Source organism: Lagopus leucura, unplaced genomic scaffold (genome assembly GCF_019238085.1).
Source record: "Lagopus leucura isolate 7727_CA_CO unplaced genomic scaffold, USGS_WTPT01 Super-Scaffold_100001, whole genome shotgun sequence".
NCBI classification, from domain to species: Eukaryota; Metazoa; Chordata; class Aves; order Galliformes; family Phasianidae; genus Lagopus; species Lagopus leucura.
The window spans coordinates 82,249,178-82,269,468 of record NW_024962262.1 but is presented as its reverse complement, the minus strand read 5'-3'; the positions used below and the strand labels follow the sequence as shown (position 1 = coordinate 82,269,468).

General features: G+C 38.2%; 1 protein-coding gene across 1 annotated transcript in view; it reads right to left on the bottom strand.

Moving 5' to 3' along the window:
- Positions 1 to 20,291, bottom strand: part of ROBO2 (roundabout guidance receptor 2) — a 409,630-nt gene that overhangs the window by 98,532 nt on the left and 290,807 nt on the right. Inside the window, exons 7-8 of the mRNA XM_042867094.1 lie at positions 9,738 to 9,862; positions 4,516 to 4,687 (exon numbers count right to left, since the gene is read on the bottom strand). Coding sequence (XP_042723028.1) covers positions 4,516 to 4,687; positions 9,738 to 9,862 — 297 coding nt within the window. The remainder of the gene's footprint in view (positions 1 to 4,515; positions 4,688 to 9,737; positions 9,863 to 20,291) is intronic.

The following is a 20,291-nucleotide window of genomic DNA, read 5'->3' as shown; positions in this document are numbered from 1 at the left end:
TAAGAACAAAAATATAACAAAAAATCTTCACAAAAGGGTAGGATTTTTTTTAGTTTCTTTTACACTTTTGATTTTTTTATTTTACTTTTTTTTTTCTCCTGCTATGAAACATTTGTATCCATTTCACAAAACATTTAGTATGACAAAATCATATTTGCAAAAAAAACTTGAAGTAACCTCAAAATTAATTTCATTCAAAAACAATAACAAAGAACAACAACAAAAAACCATTTTGAAACTATCTTCCAGCAGCCATATATTCACATGTTCTGGCAATTTAAAAAATACCAGATCGCTTTTTTGATAAAATGGAGCTTAAATTTTGAGCAGAGTACGAGAGCAAATGTTACTGCTAATAAACAGTGTATTCCCTATAAATGCAATTTGGATCAACTAAAATTATGTGCAAATTTAGGTGGAATTTGGTCAAATTACAAAATGAAATTAAAAACAGAGAATGACAAAGGAAAATGAGACACAACTCACAGAATTCTTATGATGTACACTACTATGTTAGGGCAGAGTGCTCTCCTGACAGGTGGGAATTATAGAATCATAGAATGGCTTGGGTTGGAAAGGACCTCCAGGATCATCAAGTTCCAATCCCCCTGCTGCATGCATGGCCACCAACCTCCCCATTTGATGCTAGACCAGGCTACCCAGGGTCCCATCTGACCTGGCCTTGAACACCTCCAGGAACGGGGCATCCATAACCTCTCTCGGCAGCCTGTTCCAGCACTTCACCACTCTCATAGTAAAGAACTTCCCCCTGACATACAACCTAAATCTTCCCTCTCTCAACTTAAAACCATCTTCCCTTGTCCAGCTGTTATGTACCCTTTTAAAGAGTTGACTCCCCTCCTGTTTATAGGCTCCCTTTAGGTACTGGAAGGCTGCAATGAGGTCACCCCACAGCTTTCTTTTCTCCAAGCTGAACAAGCCCAGCTCCCTCAGCCCGTCTTCGTAGGGAAGGTGATCCAGCTGTCTGATGATCTTTGTGGCCCTCCTCTGGACCCTCTCCAACAGCTCTCTGTCTTTCTTGTACTTGGGGACTCCAGACCTGGATGCAGTACTCCAGATGGGGTCTTACAAGGGCAGAGTAGAGAGGGACAATCACCTCCCTGTCTCTGCTGGCCATCCCTCTTCTGATGGAGCCCGGGATACAGATTGCTTTCCAATCTGTAAGACCACACTGCTGGCTCACATTAAGCTTTTTTCATGCATCAAAAAGCAAAAAGGGAAAACAGAGACCATTCCTACCATTCCTTCCTCCACCTTTTTTTTTTTTTTTTTTTTTTTTTTTTTTCAGAAGCTTCACAAGAAGACATTTGGAAATGTCACAGTTGCTATAAAATACTTTAATCAGAGATAGGAATGAAGGTGGACAGATTTGCAGGTGGCTAAACTGTGAGTGATATCAATTACTTATTCCTATTTTCTTTTAAGAGACATACCCCAGCATATTCAATAGATCCACAGTTTAAAAATTGCATTGCAGGCTGGGAAAAATGGCTTAAATTTCTTTTCTAAATCATTGTTGAGCATCCTAAAACATTTCACTCTTATGTTGTCAGAGAAATCTACTGCAGGATGTTAAGCTTGATCCTCTATCCAGTCCTCATTCCAAACAGCAGCTGTTGGGTAAACTGTAGGCCCACCCTACAGCTGAGCAAACAGTTGTCAAATTTTCTATTAATATATATAAATAATGTAAATTTAAATAAAGATAGGTAAGCATATACTGGAACTTTCTTCAAAATATTCTGGGCATGGCGGATAAATCTATGGAATAAATTAAAAATACACTTTATTCTTATCATGAATACACACATAGTTCGAGAGAAGCGCTTGCTTTATTTGCATGATATGTCATTTCAAGATTCCAATCTGCATATTCGCTTCTTGAGTTTGAAAGGAATGCTAAGATTTGATATTGCTTTTCCAGATGTGCATTAGACAGTAGATCGTATTATAGCCTTTCAAGACAATATAAGATTTGAATTTCAAATACACTATGGGCTCTTAGCACCGTCCATAATCAGCAAAATTATCACTCAACTCAGCATATTTCATCACAGCTAGTAATCTCTTCTCATGTGAACACTTGAGTTAAAAATATTTCCAGTAAAGACTTGTAAGTGCAAAAATGTAACAACTGAAACACTGCTATATATGGTATAATTAAGCACTTGTTTTTCTGCACATGACATATGTTTTCATTCTGTATTGGAACTTCAATTGGATCTAAATTACCCTGGATCAAACAAAAATGTGTTCAAAATGAAAAAGATGGCTCGCCACTATTATTAAATCATTACCCAAACAGAAAAATTCTGGGCTATGAAGTAAAACTGGAATCCCCAGCCAAAAACTGGGACACTAATGCTTAAGTGTATAGCTAGCATGTACAGCATTTATCTTTTATCATATTTTTAAAATCAATAGATTTCCCTTCTGATAAAGATCTCTAGCTTCCATAACTTCTGCTCAACATCAACTAAAACAGATTAGTTAGACATTTATGGTTAACATCCTAGCTGAAACCAATTAAAAAATATCTGTGATCTAATGGTACATTCATGTATATAATTTCAGTTTCACAATATTTTTTTGGCACTTTTCTCCTGACCTTACCTGCCCTTTGACTCAAGGATGAAATGGTATTTCTATAAAGCAACCCTCCATTGTTTTGTAATGATCACACTGACAGTAAGTTCTGGGAAGCATTTCAAGAACACAGGCCTTGTATTCCTTCAGCAGCAGAGCTCAGCAAAGGAGAAAGCATGTCATATTAAATCAGAACTAATTATGATTAAGCTTGCATTCTAGCATGGACACATTATGAGCTTTCTGTTAACTTTTTAAGTAAACTAATAAAAATTCCAAACAGGTCAGGCAGGATTTCTTTTTTTTATCTCATACAAGAAATAGATAAAGATGGACCACAGGTTTTGGCTGTCAAAAGGAAGAATTTTCATCACTGATATCCTTGAACCTGATTTGATCCTCTCGGCCCATGTTGCAGTAAATCTGTACAGCATCAGCAGGTGCAACCATTAACAGCTCAGTGCCCTTCTAGCCAATGTTTGCGTGTTCTATTTATTCCAATCACACTCACGGCACTGAATCAGGCAGTACTATGGACAGATATTAAAAAATACTGCCTTTCCATTAATTTTAAATGACCTTTTAATCTACATTTAAATTTGAATTGAATGAAAATGCATCATTTTGTCATAGATCATGACAGAAAGGACTTAAAGAGATTGCAGAGCGAAGGTTAGCCTTTAGTCTCCAGAAACTGCTTTAGCAAAAAGCAATATGCTTGTAAAGATGCAAGGATAAGGCAGAAATTATCTCCCCTTGTCATAAAAATATAGACAGCTTTTGGAAAACAAAGAAAAGGCATCAAATTAATGCTCAGACCTCTATAACATGTGCCTGAACCTCTCTACCTGTCATTTGTGATGAATATGCTCTTATGAAAAGTCAGATTATTCAGAATTAGACATCTTTTCAAACTTTCATGGTGCAGGCAGGTCTCTAAGGGAGCTATAAAAGTAGACCTCTGCATATAACAACAGTTTTAATGGCAAAAATTCATCAAAGTCTGTCAGGAGAAATTTAATGATTCCGTTAAGATAAGGAATAATAATGCAAGGGAATGCCATGGTCTCCTAGCGTTAGAGGAATTCTCTTGCTGTTAACATTAAAGGATGTAAACTGCCTTCTAGCCACAATAAGATGAAGAGGGGTATCAACAGGATTTCTTATGCATGTAAAGGGTTGATGTTTGTACACAGACTAAGGTAAACTTCAAGGCATGATAAGATTCAAGCCCAAAATTCTGAAAGTGAAAGCATCATCAGATCATGCAGCACTTTTCCTTTCTTGCCAACTCTACTCTGCCAGTGTATTTAAATAACTCTTTACACATCTAACTGTACTGAAAAATTGTTAGAACACAGCACTGAGGAAGTAAAGTACCTTTGTGCCTTTTTCAGATGTAAACTAAAAGGCTACAGTACATAGCTGTTATATTTTAACAGTGCTCCAGTAAATTCAAGGCAACTGTGTTCATTTAAATTGAGCTAAGAATATTTCCAAAAAAGTTGCCTAACATAATGCTGAAGGCTGGGACCAAGACAGGTACTTAGACTTGTTTATTTCTGCACCCCAGCCCATTATTTTAGTCATAAAACTATTAATTCTTCATAATCTTTTTGCAGACCTACTTTAGCTCTAGAGAACTGAGCAGCTTCCCTTCTTCCCAACCCTATTCTAAGTTGCTCTGTCCTTTGTTTGGACTATTAAGAATTGTGTGCAAAATGCAAACTACATGTCAGTCTATTTTTGATGCTGTAGAGAACTGCGCAGAGATTCTTGCAGTATGTTTTGTAGAAATTCACCTGTTTATTTTTATGAATTAAGTGACCTCTCTGCTTTTTTTTTTTTTTTTACACAACTTTTACAGTACTTCTGACAGAAGAAAAAAACGGAATTTCTATAGCTTACCATCAGTAACCTCCAGCTGAGCCTTTGCTAAAATGCTTCCAGCAACTGTCAGTGCTTGACAAATGTAGTAGCCTGCATCAGACCGTTGAATGTTGGTAATAGTGAGGTCTCCAGTTGGTGATACTGAGTATCTGCTGTTGGGTTGGAGAGGCTGGTTTGGGAAGAGCAGATTCTGCAAAGACAATTCATCTTACATCAGTTCAAAATACAACAGCATCGCTTTTTTTTTTTTTATCAATTAAAGACATGTTGATTTTTTCCTTAAAATCACAGAATCACAGAATTGTAGGGGTTGGAAGGGACCTCCAGAGATCATCGAGTCCAACCCCCCTGCCAAAGCAGGTTCCCTACACCAGGCCACACAGGTAGGCATCCAGGCAGGTCTTGAACATCTCCAGAGAAGGAGACTCCACCACCTCCCTGGGCAGCCTGTTCCAGTGCTCCGTCACCTCACTGTAAAGAAGTTCTTGTGCATGTTTGTGCAGAACTTCCTATGCTGCAGTTTCTGGCCGTTTCCCCTTGTCCTGTCTCCACTCACCACTGAAAAGAGTCCGGCCTCGCCATTCTGCCCCCCACACCTTAGCTATTTATAGACCTGGATCAGGTCCCCTCTCAGTCTCCTTTTCTCAAGGCTGAACAGACCCAGTTCACTCAGCCTTTCTTCATAGGGGAGATGCTCCAGGCCCTTCACCATCTTCGTGGCCCTCCGCTGGACTCTTTCCAAGAGATCCCTGTCTTTTTTGTACTGGGGAGCCCAGAACTGGAGGCAGTACTCCAGATGAGGCCTTACCAGGGCAGAGTAGAGGGGGAGGATCACCTCCCTTGACCTGCTGGCCAGGGATATAAATCTCTTTATATCAATCAAAAGAAAAACTAAGTGTGGGTGATTTTGAAATGAATATACAGAGCTAGCTCTTCCTGCTTTGCAGTTCAAATCATAAACAGCCTTTTCATAATACACAATGGTGTTTTCTAGCTGGCAATTTAGGCAAAATCACACTTGAGTGATCTGTACTTGTTATACATATATCATCATTCTGAATTAATAATTTTAATAATACACTTAGCTGCTACCATACCAGGGGGATATGATACTGCAGTAAACATTATAGAACTAGCAAAAATAATTGAGCAAAGGGAACTAACGGGTAGTGTTTGGCAGTGAATATGTTCTGGGCAAAGTAGAAAGTAAGAACATGGCACAGAAGTAAAGCTGGGAAGATAAAAAACAGATCATAAAGTAGGAGAAGCTTTATGATCAAAGGATGACAGAGCTTAAAGGAGATGCAAAAGGAAATTCAAACTGAGATATACCAAAGCAGGAAAACTGCATGGAGCCTTGAGGGTGAAGAAGAAGGGCATAAATCCGATGTAGAAATTGTCAAGAAAAAAAAAAAATAATATATATATATATATAGGATAAGACACCAGTTAGCACAGAAGAGGGAGATTAGATTTTGCCTTTGTTGCCTTTGGGTTGGACTGGGGAAAAGAGAACTGTCAATAAGAATAACTAAAATGAACGTTACAGTCATTGAATATGATGAAGGATTGAATGAATCAATAATACAGAAAAAGACTGAAAAGGTTTTAGTGGTGAGGGTTGTGTTCACAAAGAAAAAGTTAAATATGTCTACAGCAGCTCTTTATGTAAATAGAGGATGGGACAAGAGAGGCAATGTATGTAGAAATGTTGGTAGCATTGCCTGATATGACAAAAACAGAGGAGAAAAATTAAACAATAATAATGAATTCATAAATTCCAAACAAAAAGGCTCTGAATTTAATATCAACTCAACAAGCCTGCCATATAAAATTTGCAATTGTTGTGTCAGGAATATCTCAAAACATTGTTACCACGCTATGATAAGCTTTTAGTCACTACTGTGACTCTGTTCCTCTGCTATGTTATGACTCTCTACTAACTTTTAAGCTTATCTATATGAACTAAAAAGGAAGTACCTCAAAGTATAGAGTAAGATACTAAATGAATTTTCTGCAAATCTGCTACTTCTGTAGTTGACCTCAATGTTTTACAACAAAATTATTAGGAACTGGTGAGCAAAAAACTTGAATTTCAAAAAATTTTGCTTTAAAGTAAAACTCACATATTTCTCTCTGATTTTAACATTAGAAAGAGATCTCACACTCTAAGTATCTTTCTAATTGTATTAACTTAACAGACTACTTGTTACCATATGATGAGTCTCACCCTTTGCCCCCTTTCCATTTCAATGTTCTGAGAAATTTTTCACACAAAATTTTTCCTCAAAATACAACAACCACTCAGTAAATGTCAGATTCAACTAGGGGAAAAAAAAAAAAAAAAAAAAAAAAAAAAAGTGTGAACATTCTGAAACAATTTTAGGCTGTAGGGCTAAAGGGGTCTCAAAAAAGTTGCCTGGTTTTCTAAACTGTCTTGAAACTTGCATAATGATCTGTTCCTGGCATAAATACCTATATTATTACACAAGTAGTAAAAGGAAACAAAATGAAAGATAGTGTAGGGCCAAGCTCCTAAAACTCAAGAAGAAAAAAACCCCAAATCTCCTTCATTAAAAATGTAAGACTAGCCTTCTTTTTATCTTCAGCAAGGACTCGTTTATTAAGAATATTTTCTTCTGAGACATGAGTAACATATTCCAGAGAATATTCTACACTTTAGTAGGAGCTGATTAGTCTCATGAATCTTCCTTTCAAGAATCAGGTAACTAACAGGTTGCAGTTTGTCCTGTTACAGAACTAGTCCACTATTTTAATGCTTTTACAACCTCACTGGATTTAACTAGCTGCAGGTTTACTCATCTGAGCATGCTGGGTTGAAAACAGCAAAACAAGAGTCACTTTAGGTGTAAATCCAGATTTTTCTCTGGATTTATCTAAATTTAATCCAGAGAGTTTAAAGTGTACAGATGGCCTGTCCTGGCACATTCTATTGGTGAAGGGCTGTTAGACTGTGGGGAACATGCTACCAAACAAAAAGGACCAGCTCTTTAGTCACAAGACAGCAGAAGAAATTACACAGGAATTCCCCTCCTTTCAAGATGGTTATGCTCAAAAACATAGTGTGAAGAAATAGATTCAGAATTAAAAATGCTCTGCCATTAGTGGGTAAGTGGGCTAACGTGACTACATAGCATTACTCTAAGTGTTAAGAGCGGTGCTGCAAACTGTAGTGCTTGAGTAAAAGCAGAATTAAGCATTGAAAATCCAGGCAACAACTTTTTAACAAGTACATAAAGGTGAAAAGTCAAGGATTTTCAGTGGACAATGCTTTAATTCAGCCAAAAATCCATCGTCCAGTTTTAATGAAGAAATGGAAACGCACCTATTCTTTGACGTCTCATGGCAAAATCTGCCAAGTTCTATATTGAGATGGTAATGCTAACCTGATGCTAACACTTAAATGATGCTCAATTAAGATTAACATAATGGTTATAATGAATCACTTTGAGTTATGTTTCAAGGTTTGACTACAAACCACGTAGGTATCAATTTTTATGTTGCATTTATTTGTCAAAAAAGGACTTTCTAACCCTTGGGATCTGGTTCTCAATATGGTAATTAATTTTCCAGGTTTGCAATTAAACAGCTTCAACATGGTACAATCAGGAGGTAATAACATTCAATTAAAGACACAAGATGCATTTTAACCTTAAAATGTTTTTACCCTTGAAGTGATATCAATGGAAGAGGATAAAATAGAGTATTAACACTTTTCAATTACACTAAATGACTTTAATCCTGCAAATGATGTTCTATTTTAATTAGAAGTTTTTCTCTTTATTACAGCATGATGGATGTCCACTCTATTAGATTCAAGTGCAACACTATAAGCTCACTTGACATAAACATTACCATGTTATTAAAATTCTCTGCAAGACAGTGTTTTGAAATGTTTTCTAGCACATCAGTACTTCCCACCGTAATTTCAAGATGATATTTTACTTTCCCCTTGGAAAAATGTTCACATGATTGAAACACACAATATCATGCTTTTCCAGAATGTGATCCATAGAGGTTAGATCTAAAGTTTTGTAAATAATGAGCTGAAAGAAACACACTGAAGACTAAGCTTACACTCATATGAGATTACACTTGTAAGGTAAAAGCACTGCACCTTTGTAAGATTTAAATGCAACAGGGCACCAAATGCTGTTAGTTTTAGTCTTGTCATTCTGGCCAGTTATCTGACCTGGTGAAAAGATGAAACAAGCAGATGTTTCAAAGTTGGAAATAGGTGGTTAGGCTCATAACTCACACTTTGAGTTGTTACACAGTGCCTCCGGGTTAGAGGCACAGCTGCACTGCACAGCACAAGGTAGATACTTAGTTAATCCACATCTCACTGTATGGGAAAAAGGAGCACAGGGCTTTCGAAAAACTTATAGATCAAATAGAAAAGCTACATAGACAGATGAAGTCAAAACAGGCTCCATCACAAAATTGCAGAAGGCACTGTCCTTGGATGTTCATCTATCCCTTCCAATCTTTCCTAAGGTAAAAAAGGGCAATCTGGCACATAGTTTACAATGTTGAAAGTTAAAATACTAACCACACGTTAAAAGTGAGAATGCTTTACTTTTGTCCTGCCTGTGCAGCAAAGGCAGCAAAAAATATGTTGCATTCAAACATCAAGCTATGCAAGGTAGAATTGGCTGATTGCAACCCCATTAGCAACATCAGAAATTTTGCTTTCACACAGTGAAAATAAGGATTCAGGAAAATATTTCCAAAAAAACATTGAGAAATATCCTGAGATAATTCTACAGAAGAGAGAAGTTGAATGTTTGAAACCATATCTAGATGTACTGTGAGAATTTGCCAATGCAAATCTGTTTGCTAGCTATGTATCTACTTGATCATGTCTAGACAAGCTTTGAATTGTAATTACTGACACTGATTACTTAAAAGTTGAGTCATACCTCTTTATTTGCTATGTTTGTCTCACCCACCTGTTTGTTGGGTGTCTCAGAATGAAGTATTTAAGATACCTACTATTGCTTTTTATATCCTTGCACGATACCGCAAATTTTACCCACTTAAATGGACTTTGTGCTTTTCACAATGCTAATATTAAAACAAAAAAGCAACAAAATGTTGGTAGAAGATAGTAGCTGTTTTAAAGACAAATTCTTTTGAAAGCTATCTTTATTAAAAAATAATCTATGTATAACTTTTCTGAAAGGCTTGAAAAATTTTATAGGGAACTTATATCTTACCTGGCTTCCTTCTTTTTGCCAAAAAACAGCTGGCTGGGGATTTCCTTTAGTTTCACAAGGAAAAGTCACCGTTCGACCCTGGGCTACAATCTGATCTCGTGGTCTCACCACAAACTGTGGGGGAGCTACAATGTAAGAGAAAAAACATAGTGCAAATTCAGGATATTTTGCAAAGGGAAAATGAAGTAGATATAAGGGAAAAGAAAACAATATGGAACACCAGATATACTAATTAGACAGAATTAATACATCTATTTACTAAATACATTAATAATAAAAAAGCAGCATTAGAACCATAAACATTAGCATAAACTCTACAACAAACAACAATAAATGCTAAGGCTCAACAGTGTTTATGATGCTGGTCTGGATATATTCTATCTTCCATCTGAGCAAGTATCATCAGTACAATATACACTACACATAACTTATCATTCTGCTGAAGCTATCATATGTTGCACAGGATAAATCAGGATATATAGACTACTTTTTTCATTCTGATCCTCTAGCTTTTCAAAAATGATTGAGAAAGGAGAGAAAGGTCTGGATGATAGCAGAGAAATAGAAGTTTAAGCACTCCCTGAGCTTCTATGAGGGACAGTGCGGTTAAGAAGGGAGTGGGAAGAAGGACTTGCTGTGAAAAGGAAGTTTGCTAAAGCATCAAAGACTTAGGAGATTTTAGCTTGTGAAAAGTCAAGAAAAAAGCAAGAGTTGCAGAGTTAGTGGCTGGAGAGAAGTGAGTAAGAAGAAATGTATTTCAGGAGCACAGGAAGATAGAAAGGAAAAGAAGAATAAGTTGAAGTTAAAATGTGAAAGAAGAATCAGGACTGGCTTTGTGTTCAAGTAGATAGCATTAATAGCATTCCAAAGTGAACAATTTTGAAAAGGAGATGTGTTTTGACTTCTCTGGGAATGCTAATGGAGAACAGTGAGTCGATGCCTGGTGGGAGCATGAAGGGTGAAAAAAGATTTTGATGTGCAGAAGAAAAGTGGGGAAGAAGCAGTGATGGAAGATCAGAGTGAAAAACAACATCAGTGACTACTCTCATGTGACAAAGTAACTTTCTGATGCAAATCTCTCAGCCTTGGTTCAACACTGTAGCTCAATGGAATTGGATATGTAAGATATATTAAAAACATAATCAGCATCTCCATATGCTCTTACCAAAAAACTTGCTGATTTTTCCAATAGGCTGAAGAAAGGGGAAAAATAATTAAAGAGGTAAATTTTTTCCATTCCACTATTGCTCAGCTGGCTGTGGAGAGAGGTGGTTTAAGGAACTACTAAGCTTTAAGTAAACAGAATTTCAGTGTTTTAGAAAACCATCTTTTCACCATTATAATTACAAACTATTTAATTAGGCACGAAGAGCAATCAAGACTCAGCTTCCGATTACACCTGCTGACAGCACAGATGCAGATCTGCTAAATGCACAGAAATGTATGCAGATCTGATTTATTTTTTTTTTAATACACTTTGTACTTATGTGATGCAGTCGATAGCACTGGTATAGCACTCTTACAAGAACTGTAAAGCACTTAATAAACATGCACCACTGTTAATTTAGAAGGCAGAAGGAGAGAACTATAAAAGGAGTCTTTCTTCTACCTCACACTCCTGAGCACAAGTTTTGGACTTTCTGGAGAGAGAAGTGTCTGCCCCTTCCTGGGGCCTCAGAAAGCATCAGTCTTCTGAAGGGTTAGGTACCCTGTTGCTGTCCATTTATACTCTTATGCTCGGAGGCTGCTATAAGGGCATAGGTGTTGCTCTGAATACTCAATCCAAAATCAGCTTGTTCTACTCCAGTCCAGCCCTGGACTATAGCATGTGTCCCGTTTTTTCCCTCACATTGTTTTATCTAGCGTATCTGTATGCAATCCTTTCAGATGTTGGAAAGCAGTAATATAGCAAACAGTATGTGTATTTGTTCATTCAATCATATGGCAAGGGAGAGAAAGATTTTTTGGTTATGAATTAAAAAACTCCATTTCTGAATGCATACCTTACACTAAGGTATAGTTCTGATCAACCAGTTAACGAGGTCACTGAATTGTTTCAGTGTTTGCTGCTCAGCCACAGAAGTTCATTTCCCAGGATATTAACATAAAATCAATAGCAAACTCAGAGTGGAGAGCAGAAAACTTCTAACTTCTTCACTGAACAGGAACTATGCATGAGTCAGTGCAACATTATAGATGGACTCAAGATCATAATCTTCCTATTGAGGCTAAAAACAGAGTGTCAGGAATTCATCTCCACAGATCATGATAAGCATGATAAGGTATGTAAGATCACTTCACAGGCAGCCTTGGTCTACTGGTGCTAAGTGTTACAGGCAGTGCTCTGAGACATCACAACAGAAGGAAGAAGGGCATGGCCTTTCCATGAGCTTATCTTTCAAATCATATAACCAAATAAATGCAGGTAGATAAGTTTAAATGTTTATCTGAAACATGGTCACACATAAGGCTGTACAGTAAGTCCATAGCTCTAAATGCACGTACTTAACAGGATTTTTCGTTGTAGTAGACTTTTCAAGGACCAAATTCAGATAATTTAGTGAAAGCACAACAAGAGACAAACTTACTAGTTCAATCTACAGTTGGACCTACTCCTAATTCTGAACATTCCTCATTTTCTTAAGAGCAGAAAAATAATCCTTTCGTTTGCAAAAAGAGACACTGAAAAGAAGCAGGAATTAAGGTGGTGTCTCAGTCTGGATAATCCAATTTGTGTAGGTTGACCTTATTGCTCTGCTCTCTCCCTGTCACACACCAAATCCCCTCTGGCATTTACCATTCTAGGTGAATATGAGATGCTGCCTCAGAGAAACAGGTTTAGATTTTCTAAATTTAAGAAGGCTCCAGTAAACAATGGTACATGATTATGTACAGATCTGTTCTCTAGCTTTTCTCTGAAGAAGAAATTACTAGAAATTTACTACAAAACAAATAAATGAACCAGTTAAACTAAATATAATCTCCTAATCTCCAGAAAAACTTGCTTCTATTGGTCTTTGAAAAAAACACAAAACCATTCCCTCCAGTCAAACTATTTAATAGTATAATATTAAGGGGTATGAAAAAAAACATTTTTGGAAAACTAAAACTTCTTTTTTTTTTTTTTTAATTTATTCAAAGAAGCTTTGTAATGAAAGAAATCCCCATTTGCTTTAACTTGCCATCATTTTCAGCTATAGTTCTGTTTGCACACAGATAAAAATGATGCTACAGCACGCTATCACCATATCAATTTGATCTATCAAATTCCAGCCGAATAATGAGAATTGACAACCAAAAGTAACAGTTAATGCTTGTAGGATAAATTTTGGTCAAGTACAACTACCGAATCAGTAAGACTACCATTATCCCCAGAGAATGCAATGTAGTCCCATTCAGGGACAGCAAGGCTTTGATTACAGAACAAGCACTTCAGTTTTCCTAAAAGAGAATTCATTACCTACATACACAGATGCTGTTTTTAAGGTAGATAAATATTATTACTCATATTTTGCAGAAAGGTTAACTAAAAACATGACTCCCTCAAAGTTCAACATCAGTAGAACATTGGCAAAAACCTTATTCACGCCATTATTGCTCCTCTCAAAGGAGGAACATTTTAGAAGTCTGAAAAGGTACAGTTAGATTAATAACAGCAGGCTCGATATACTTCGGCTGTTAAAGAATTATGAGCTACTTTAATGCTTAATTCAATCTAAGCACTAAAGTGATTAGAAGAATCTGTTGAAAAAAACTGTTAGGAAGCAGGAAACCAAGTGTTGTGCCTATCAAATTATTACCCTTCATTGTTTCAGATGTAACATTAGCTGGATTGGAATAAACAGTGGAAAAACTTGTTTAATTGACATTTGAAAGTCAAAGACATTGGCTCTAAAAGGAAATGTGCTAGTTGGATTCCAGGGCACTGGGCAAAAATATGAAAAAAAAAGAACAATTAAGACTACAGATTGAGTGCACTTCCATTTTAATTTTTTTTTAAATAAATTTTAAAAGTACATAGGAAATTAGATTTGATTTCTGGCAAATTATGCTCTGATACTGCATTCAGCAAGTGCTTGCTTCAATCAATGTCACACTAAAGCTCTGTTATGCTAATAGCGGCTCATGAGGGTGAGCGGGATGATATGGAAATCAGATGGCGAACATGAATAGAAAGCATAGGCCATGTACAAGGTGGGCTTTGCAATGAAGGGATGGGGAGGCCCTAAGGTTAATCACATCATGTTCAGAACTGATTTTACAGCACGGAACAGTATTCTACGGCAAGAATGAAAATAGAGATAGAAAAGTGTGAGCAGTAGTTAAGTATTAGTTATTGAAAATGGTAGCAGTGCTCTCTGCTGCACTCTTTCTAAACGTCATTTTAGGTGTCACAGGATACTGGATCTTTCATTATACAAATAAATGTATACAATGGTAGCCTCTGCTCGAGTCTTAGAAAAAGAAGTTTAGAATAGAAAGAATATTACAAAATATTTCTCAATTCTTTTCCAAGGTAGCAGAATCTTTTATACATTCTGATGGATTACATTCGTTTATTTACCACTAGTGTCTCTGGATACTAAAGGTTATGCTGAGTCACCAGGAGCTGATAAAACTGCTGATGTAGAAAAGCTTGAACAAGACAGTGAGTTTATTTCTCCTAGGTGAACTCTGGTCACCTGATAAGAAATGTGACAGAAGATGAGAGTAAAATTACTACAGAAAAATGTGATTAAAGTAAATAGCACTGTGAATCCCATATAAAGTACTAACAACATTTTCTTCCAGTGGCACAATTTCCTAAGCTAGTCTTAAGGTTTGTGGCTCACAGTGAACACAATAATCCTAAGGGAATTCCATTATCATGACTTGCTCACAGCAGCTCCATCAGTCCAGCTGCCCTGAGGTACACAGATTATATTGCTATGATTTTAATCAAAAGTAGGTATCATACCAAGTCCAGTATTTCTACTGCAAGCAGTAAAGGAACTGTAACAACAGAAATTAATTAACAGTAGGATTTTTGTTGTCATCATTTGTTTTTCCTAACATCCTCAATTATTTAAGGCAGTCACTATGGGATTAATATCATTTTTTTCCAGTGCAGACAATTTTCAGATAATTAAAAGTTTAGTAATCTTTTAATTAATTATATGTACTAGGGTCCCTGCTGAAGTTAGTAGAAATTCTCCTACTGACTTCACAGAATCACAGAATTGTAGGGGTCGGAAGGGACCTCCAGAGATCATCGAGTCCAACCCCCCTGCCAAAGCAGGTTCCCTACACCAGGCCACACAGGTAGGCATCCAGGCAGGTCTTGAACATCTCCAGAGAAGGAGACTCCACCACCTCCCTGGGCAGCCTGTTCCAGTGCTCTGTCAACCTCACTGTAAAGAAGTTCTTGTGCACATTTGTGCAGAACTTCCTATGCTGCAGTTTCCAGCCGTTTCTCCTTGTCCTGTCTCCACTCACCACTGAAAAGAGTCCGGCCTCGCCATTCTGCCCCTCACACCTTAGATTTTTATAGACCTGGATCAGGTCCCCTCTCAGTCTGCTTTTCTCAAGGCTGAACAGACCCAGTTCACTCAGCCTTTCTTCATAGGAGAGATGCTCCAGGCCCTTCACCATCTCTGTGGCCCTCCGCTGGACTCTTTCCAAGAGATCCCTGTCTTTTTTGTACTGGAGAGCCCAGAACTGGAGGCAGTACTCCAGATGAGGCCTTACCAGGGCAGAGTAGAGGGGGAGGATCACCTCCCTCGACCTGCTGGCCACGCTCTTTTTAATGCAGCCCAAGATGCCATTGGCCTTTTTGTCCACAAGGGCACACTGCTGGCTCATGGCCAACCTGTCGTCCACCAGGACACCCAGGTCCCTCTCTGCAGAGCTCCCCTCCAGCAGCTCATCCCCCAACCTGTACCGGTGCATGCAATTATTCCTCCCCAGATGCAAGACTCTACACTTGCTTTTGTTAAACCTCATGGTCTTCAGACTTACATGGTCTTCAGATAAGAGTCATTGCAAAAATAATGTATTACAGAAAAAATAGTGACTACAACAGTATTTTTCTTTTTCTTAATAAGAGGTGAAAGAAGTATTAGAGAATCAATAAATAACAAGTGCTAACAGTTTTTTTATATACTTTGACATATAGAATCTCTTTTTTATCCCTGGATGACCTAAGAGAAAGAAGTGGGATAAATCTGTGCAAAATTTTTGCAGTGCAAAAAACAGATAGAAGATAAACAAGAATGACTTTTTACGATGGAGTGATGGCGTAGGTAGACAAAGGAAATGTAACTGATGTTGTCTACCTGGACCTGTGCAAGGCCTTTGACATTGTCCCACACCCACATCCTTATCTCTAAACTGGAGAGATATGGGTTTGAAGGGTGGACTATTCGGTAGATAAAGAACTGATTGGATGGTTATGGTGGTCAGAAGAACTACCCAGGTGGAGACTGGCCATGGGTGATTTCCTCCAGGGGTCTTTGGACTGGTGCTCTTCTTCATCTTTATCAACAACCTAGACATTGTGACCGATTGCACCCTCGGTAAGCTTGGTGATAACACCAAGATGAGTGGTACAGTTCATACAATAGAGGGAAGGGATGCTATACAGTGCAACCTTGACATGTTTGAAAAGTGCTGCACTTGGGCTGGGACAATCCCGGGTACGTAAATAGATTAGGAAAAGAACTCCTCAAAAGCAGCCTTGTGGAGAAGGATTTGGAGGCAGGGCGGTACTAGGGGATGAAAAGCTGGACATGAGTAAGCACTGTGTACTCGAAGCCCAGAAGACCAGCTGTATCTTAGGCTGTGGTGATCAGCATGATGAGGGAGGTGATTCTTCCCCTCTATTCTGCCTTTGTAAGACCTTATCTAGGGTACTGTTTCTAGGCCTGGGTCTCCCAACATAAGAAAGATGTGGAACTGTTGGAGTGGTTCCAGAGGAGGGCCACAAAGATGATTAGAGGGCTGGAGTACCTCTCCCACAAAGAAAGGTTGAGGGAATTGGGCTTGTTTAGCTAGGAGAAGAGAAGGCTCTGGAGAAACTTCATTGAGGTCTTCCAGCACTTGAGTTTATAAACAGAAGGAGACCGATCTTTTACATGATCTGATGGTGATAGGACAATGGGGAATGGCTTTAAACTAAAAGAGGGGAAGTTTATGTTGGATACTAGGAAGAAATTTTTTACTCAGAGGGTGGTGAGGCACTGGAACTAGCTGACCAGAGAAGCTGTAAATCCACATCCCTGGACGTTTCCAAGGCCAGGCTGGATGCAGCTCTGGACAGCCTTATGTAGTGGATGGCAATCCTAACTATGGCGGGGGTTGGAAGCAAACGACCTTTAAGCTCGCTTCCATGCAAAGCTGTTCCATGATTCCATGAAAAAGCATATTTGATATTCCAAGTTTCTTTGTCAGTTTCAGTTAAGATAATTGCCAAATCTTCATTTACCACTGTTATATTAAAAGTTCAAATAAAAAGAAAAAAAAAAAACTACAATTTTTTTTTTTCTTTCTTCCTTCGGTCTAATCCCAATATAGTAAAATTATGAGAAAAATTAAAATATAAATCCAACTCTGTGTTCTACATAGTTTAGAAAAAGATGTCTACAATTTCCTCCCATTTGCAGTCCTCTGAATTCATCAGTGGAACCATTCTTTGCTGAGGAGACTCTTCTTCTTTGTTGTACAGTATATTTAAGCATCAACTTCAAACATCTGGTCTAAATTTCATCTCAGCATTGGACTACAGCTTGCTATTTGCACTTCTGTTTTATTATACTTTGTCCAATCATCTCCTCTAAATGGCACTTATACCTTACAGATGCTTCTGGAAAATCTTTTCTGGTAAGTCCTTCATTTAGTTTTGATATATACATAGAAAAGCAACACTGATTCTGACTGCTAAATACCTTATATTACTGAAGACCTTCTCTAAACAATTGCTTGCTTTCTTTTTCTTTTCAATTTTTAATTTTTATTCTTTCTCCTCAACTGCCTGAGATTCCGGTTATAACCTTTACATCAATCAGATAGGAAAGACGTACTTCCCTAAATTTGTAATACTTTAGCTTACTTGCTAAAGTAAACTGCACCAATAGTTGGCTTGTGTCTTTCCTATACCTTCTGTGAGCTTAATAAACAAAACAAATTACAGTGACAAAAACACATGTAATCTACTATAATTCCTTTTGTCATGAGGGACATGGACTGTGTGTGCCTGGCAGTGTTGCTTTTCCAGGAAGTTCCTGCAGTGCGTGGAAGATAACTTTCTGATGCAGGTGGCGGAAGAAGTGTGGCACTGGAGTTTGTTCTTACATAAAAAGGAACAATTGGTTTCTAGTGCAAAGGCTGGGGACAGCCTTGGATGCAGCAATCAGGAAAGCCAACTTTGACCTCTTCAAGGTCCTACCTACATCATTTAGAACATTGGATGGAGAAGGGGTCCAAGAAAGTTGATTGACATTAAGGAATCCCAGATTATGGAGATAAGAGGGAGAGTATAGAGAAAAGAAGACTTCCCTTTGGTCAAGGAGGATCTGGTCAGAGATTGAGTAGGCAAACTTGACACATGCAAATCCATAGGCCCAATGAGATGCACACATGAGTATTGAGGGAGCTGGCAGAAGTGACTGCCAAGCTGCTCTAGCATTCTGTGATGTCATGACTGGCTGAGTAGATGAGGGGAGAGCAGTGGATGTTTTCTACCTTGACTTCTGCAAGCCTTTTGACATGATATCCCATAACACCTCCATAGGTAAGCTTAGGATAGATGAGTGGCCAGTGAGGTGGATAGAATTGGCTGACTGGTAGAACTCAGAGGGTTGTGACCAGCAGCAGAGTCTAGCCAGAGGCCTGTAGCTCATGGTGCTCCAAGTATCAGAACTGCATCTGGTCTTGTTCAACATCATCATCAGTGACATGGATGAAGGGATAGAATGCACCCTCAGCAAATTTACTGATGATACAAAGCTGGGAGGAGTGGCTGACACACCAGAAAGCTGTGCTGCCATGCAGCAAGACCACAACAGGCTGGAGTGTTGGGTGGAGAGGAATATGATGAGGTTCAACAAGGGCACATGCAGAATCACACATGAGAAGGAATAACTGCATGTATTAGCACAGGTTAGGGTCTCACTTGCTGGAAAATAACTTTGTGGAGAAGAAACTAGGTGTCTTGGTGGACAACAGGCTGACCATGGGCTAACAGTGTGCCCTTGTGTACAGGAAGGCCAGTGGTATCCTGGGGTGCATTAAAAAAGAACATGGCTAGAAGGTAAAGGGAGATTATTCTCCACTGCTGCTCTGCCATGGTGAGGCCACATTCAGAGTACTGTGTCCAGTTTCGGTCTTCCCAGTTCAAGAAAGATGGGGAACTTCTAGAGAAAGTCCAATGAGGGACACAAAGATGGCTAGGCACCTATAGCATCTTCCTTATGAGGAAAGGCTGAGAGACCTGGCTCTGTTCAGCCTGGAGAAGACTGAAGGGAGATCTTATCAATGCCTATATATGTCTACAGGGCAGGAATCAAGAGGATAGGGTCAGTCCCTTTTCAGTGGTGCCCAGTGACAGAAAAGGGGGTAATGGGCTAAAACAGTAACACAAGAAGATCCACAGGGAAAACGTCTTTACTGTGAGGGTGACAGTGCACTGGAACAAGCCGCTCAGAGGTGCTGTGGAGTCTCCTCTGGAGATATTCTAAACTCTCCCTAGCACTCTTCTATGTAACCTACTCTGGGGAATCTGCTTTAGCACTGGACTAGATCATCTGCGGAGGTCTCTTCCAACCCCTGTGATCCCATGAGAAGAGAAAGCAAAGAAAAAAGGGAATGGATGAATGTATTGATTTTCATCCACTTCTTGAAGGAAAAGTAACAGATTTCACCTTTTTCAAAAAGTGAAAAGTTTGTATAGGGAGCAACACATCAAAAGACTCCTTTTCATACACTGATTTTCAAACACTTATGAAAGTACTCAGAATCCACTGAAGCAAGAAAAGAATTCCTACAGATTTGTGCATACATAATGAACTCAGAACAGCTAAAAAAGATTTACACATCAAAACTCTCCCAAGCTAGAGTTCAGCAATAAAAATAAAAAGCTAAATGAAATCAAGCTATCAAACAAAAAAGAAAGACAAAGAGGCCCTTTATCACTTCCAGCACTCACTGTAACTAGATTTTCTGTAACAGAAACAGTATGCGTATAGACACATACTTAGTGGATAGGGCACAGTACAAATCACTAAAACTTCAAGTAGGCATCATCTTCCACATTTCTGCTTTTAATACTATCTGGTATATCTATAAGACCTTAAGACGTTGAAAATGGAGATAGAGTTTGATGGGCCAGCCCTTAAACGTTTGATGGTTAATGTGTTCTGACGTATATAACCCAAACATATTTGTGTGGTACCTTGAGTCATTACAGAGATTCAAGCATAAGTCTAGCTAGCACAATTTGCAAAAGTATAAATGCTAAAGAGTTTAGAATTTCTTTCTTTTTTTTTTTTTTTTTTTTTTTTTTTTTTTTTTTATTTTTTT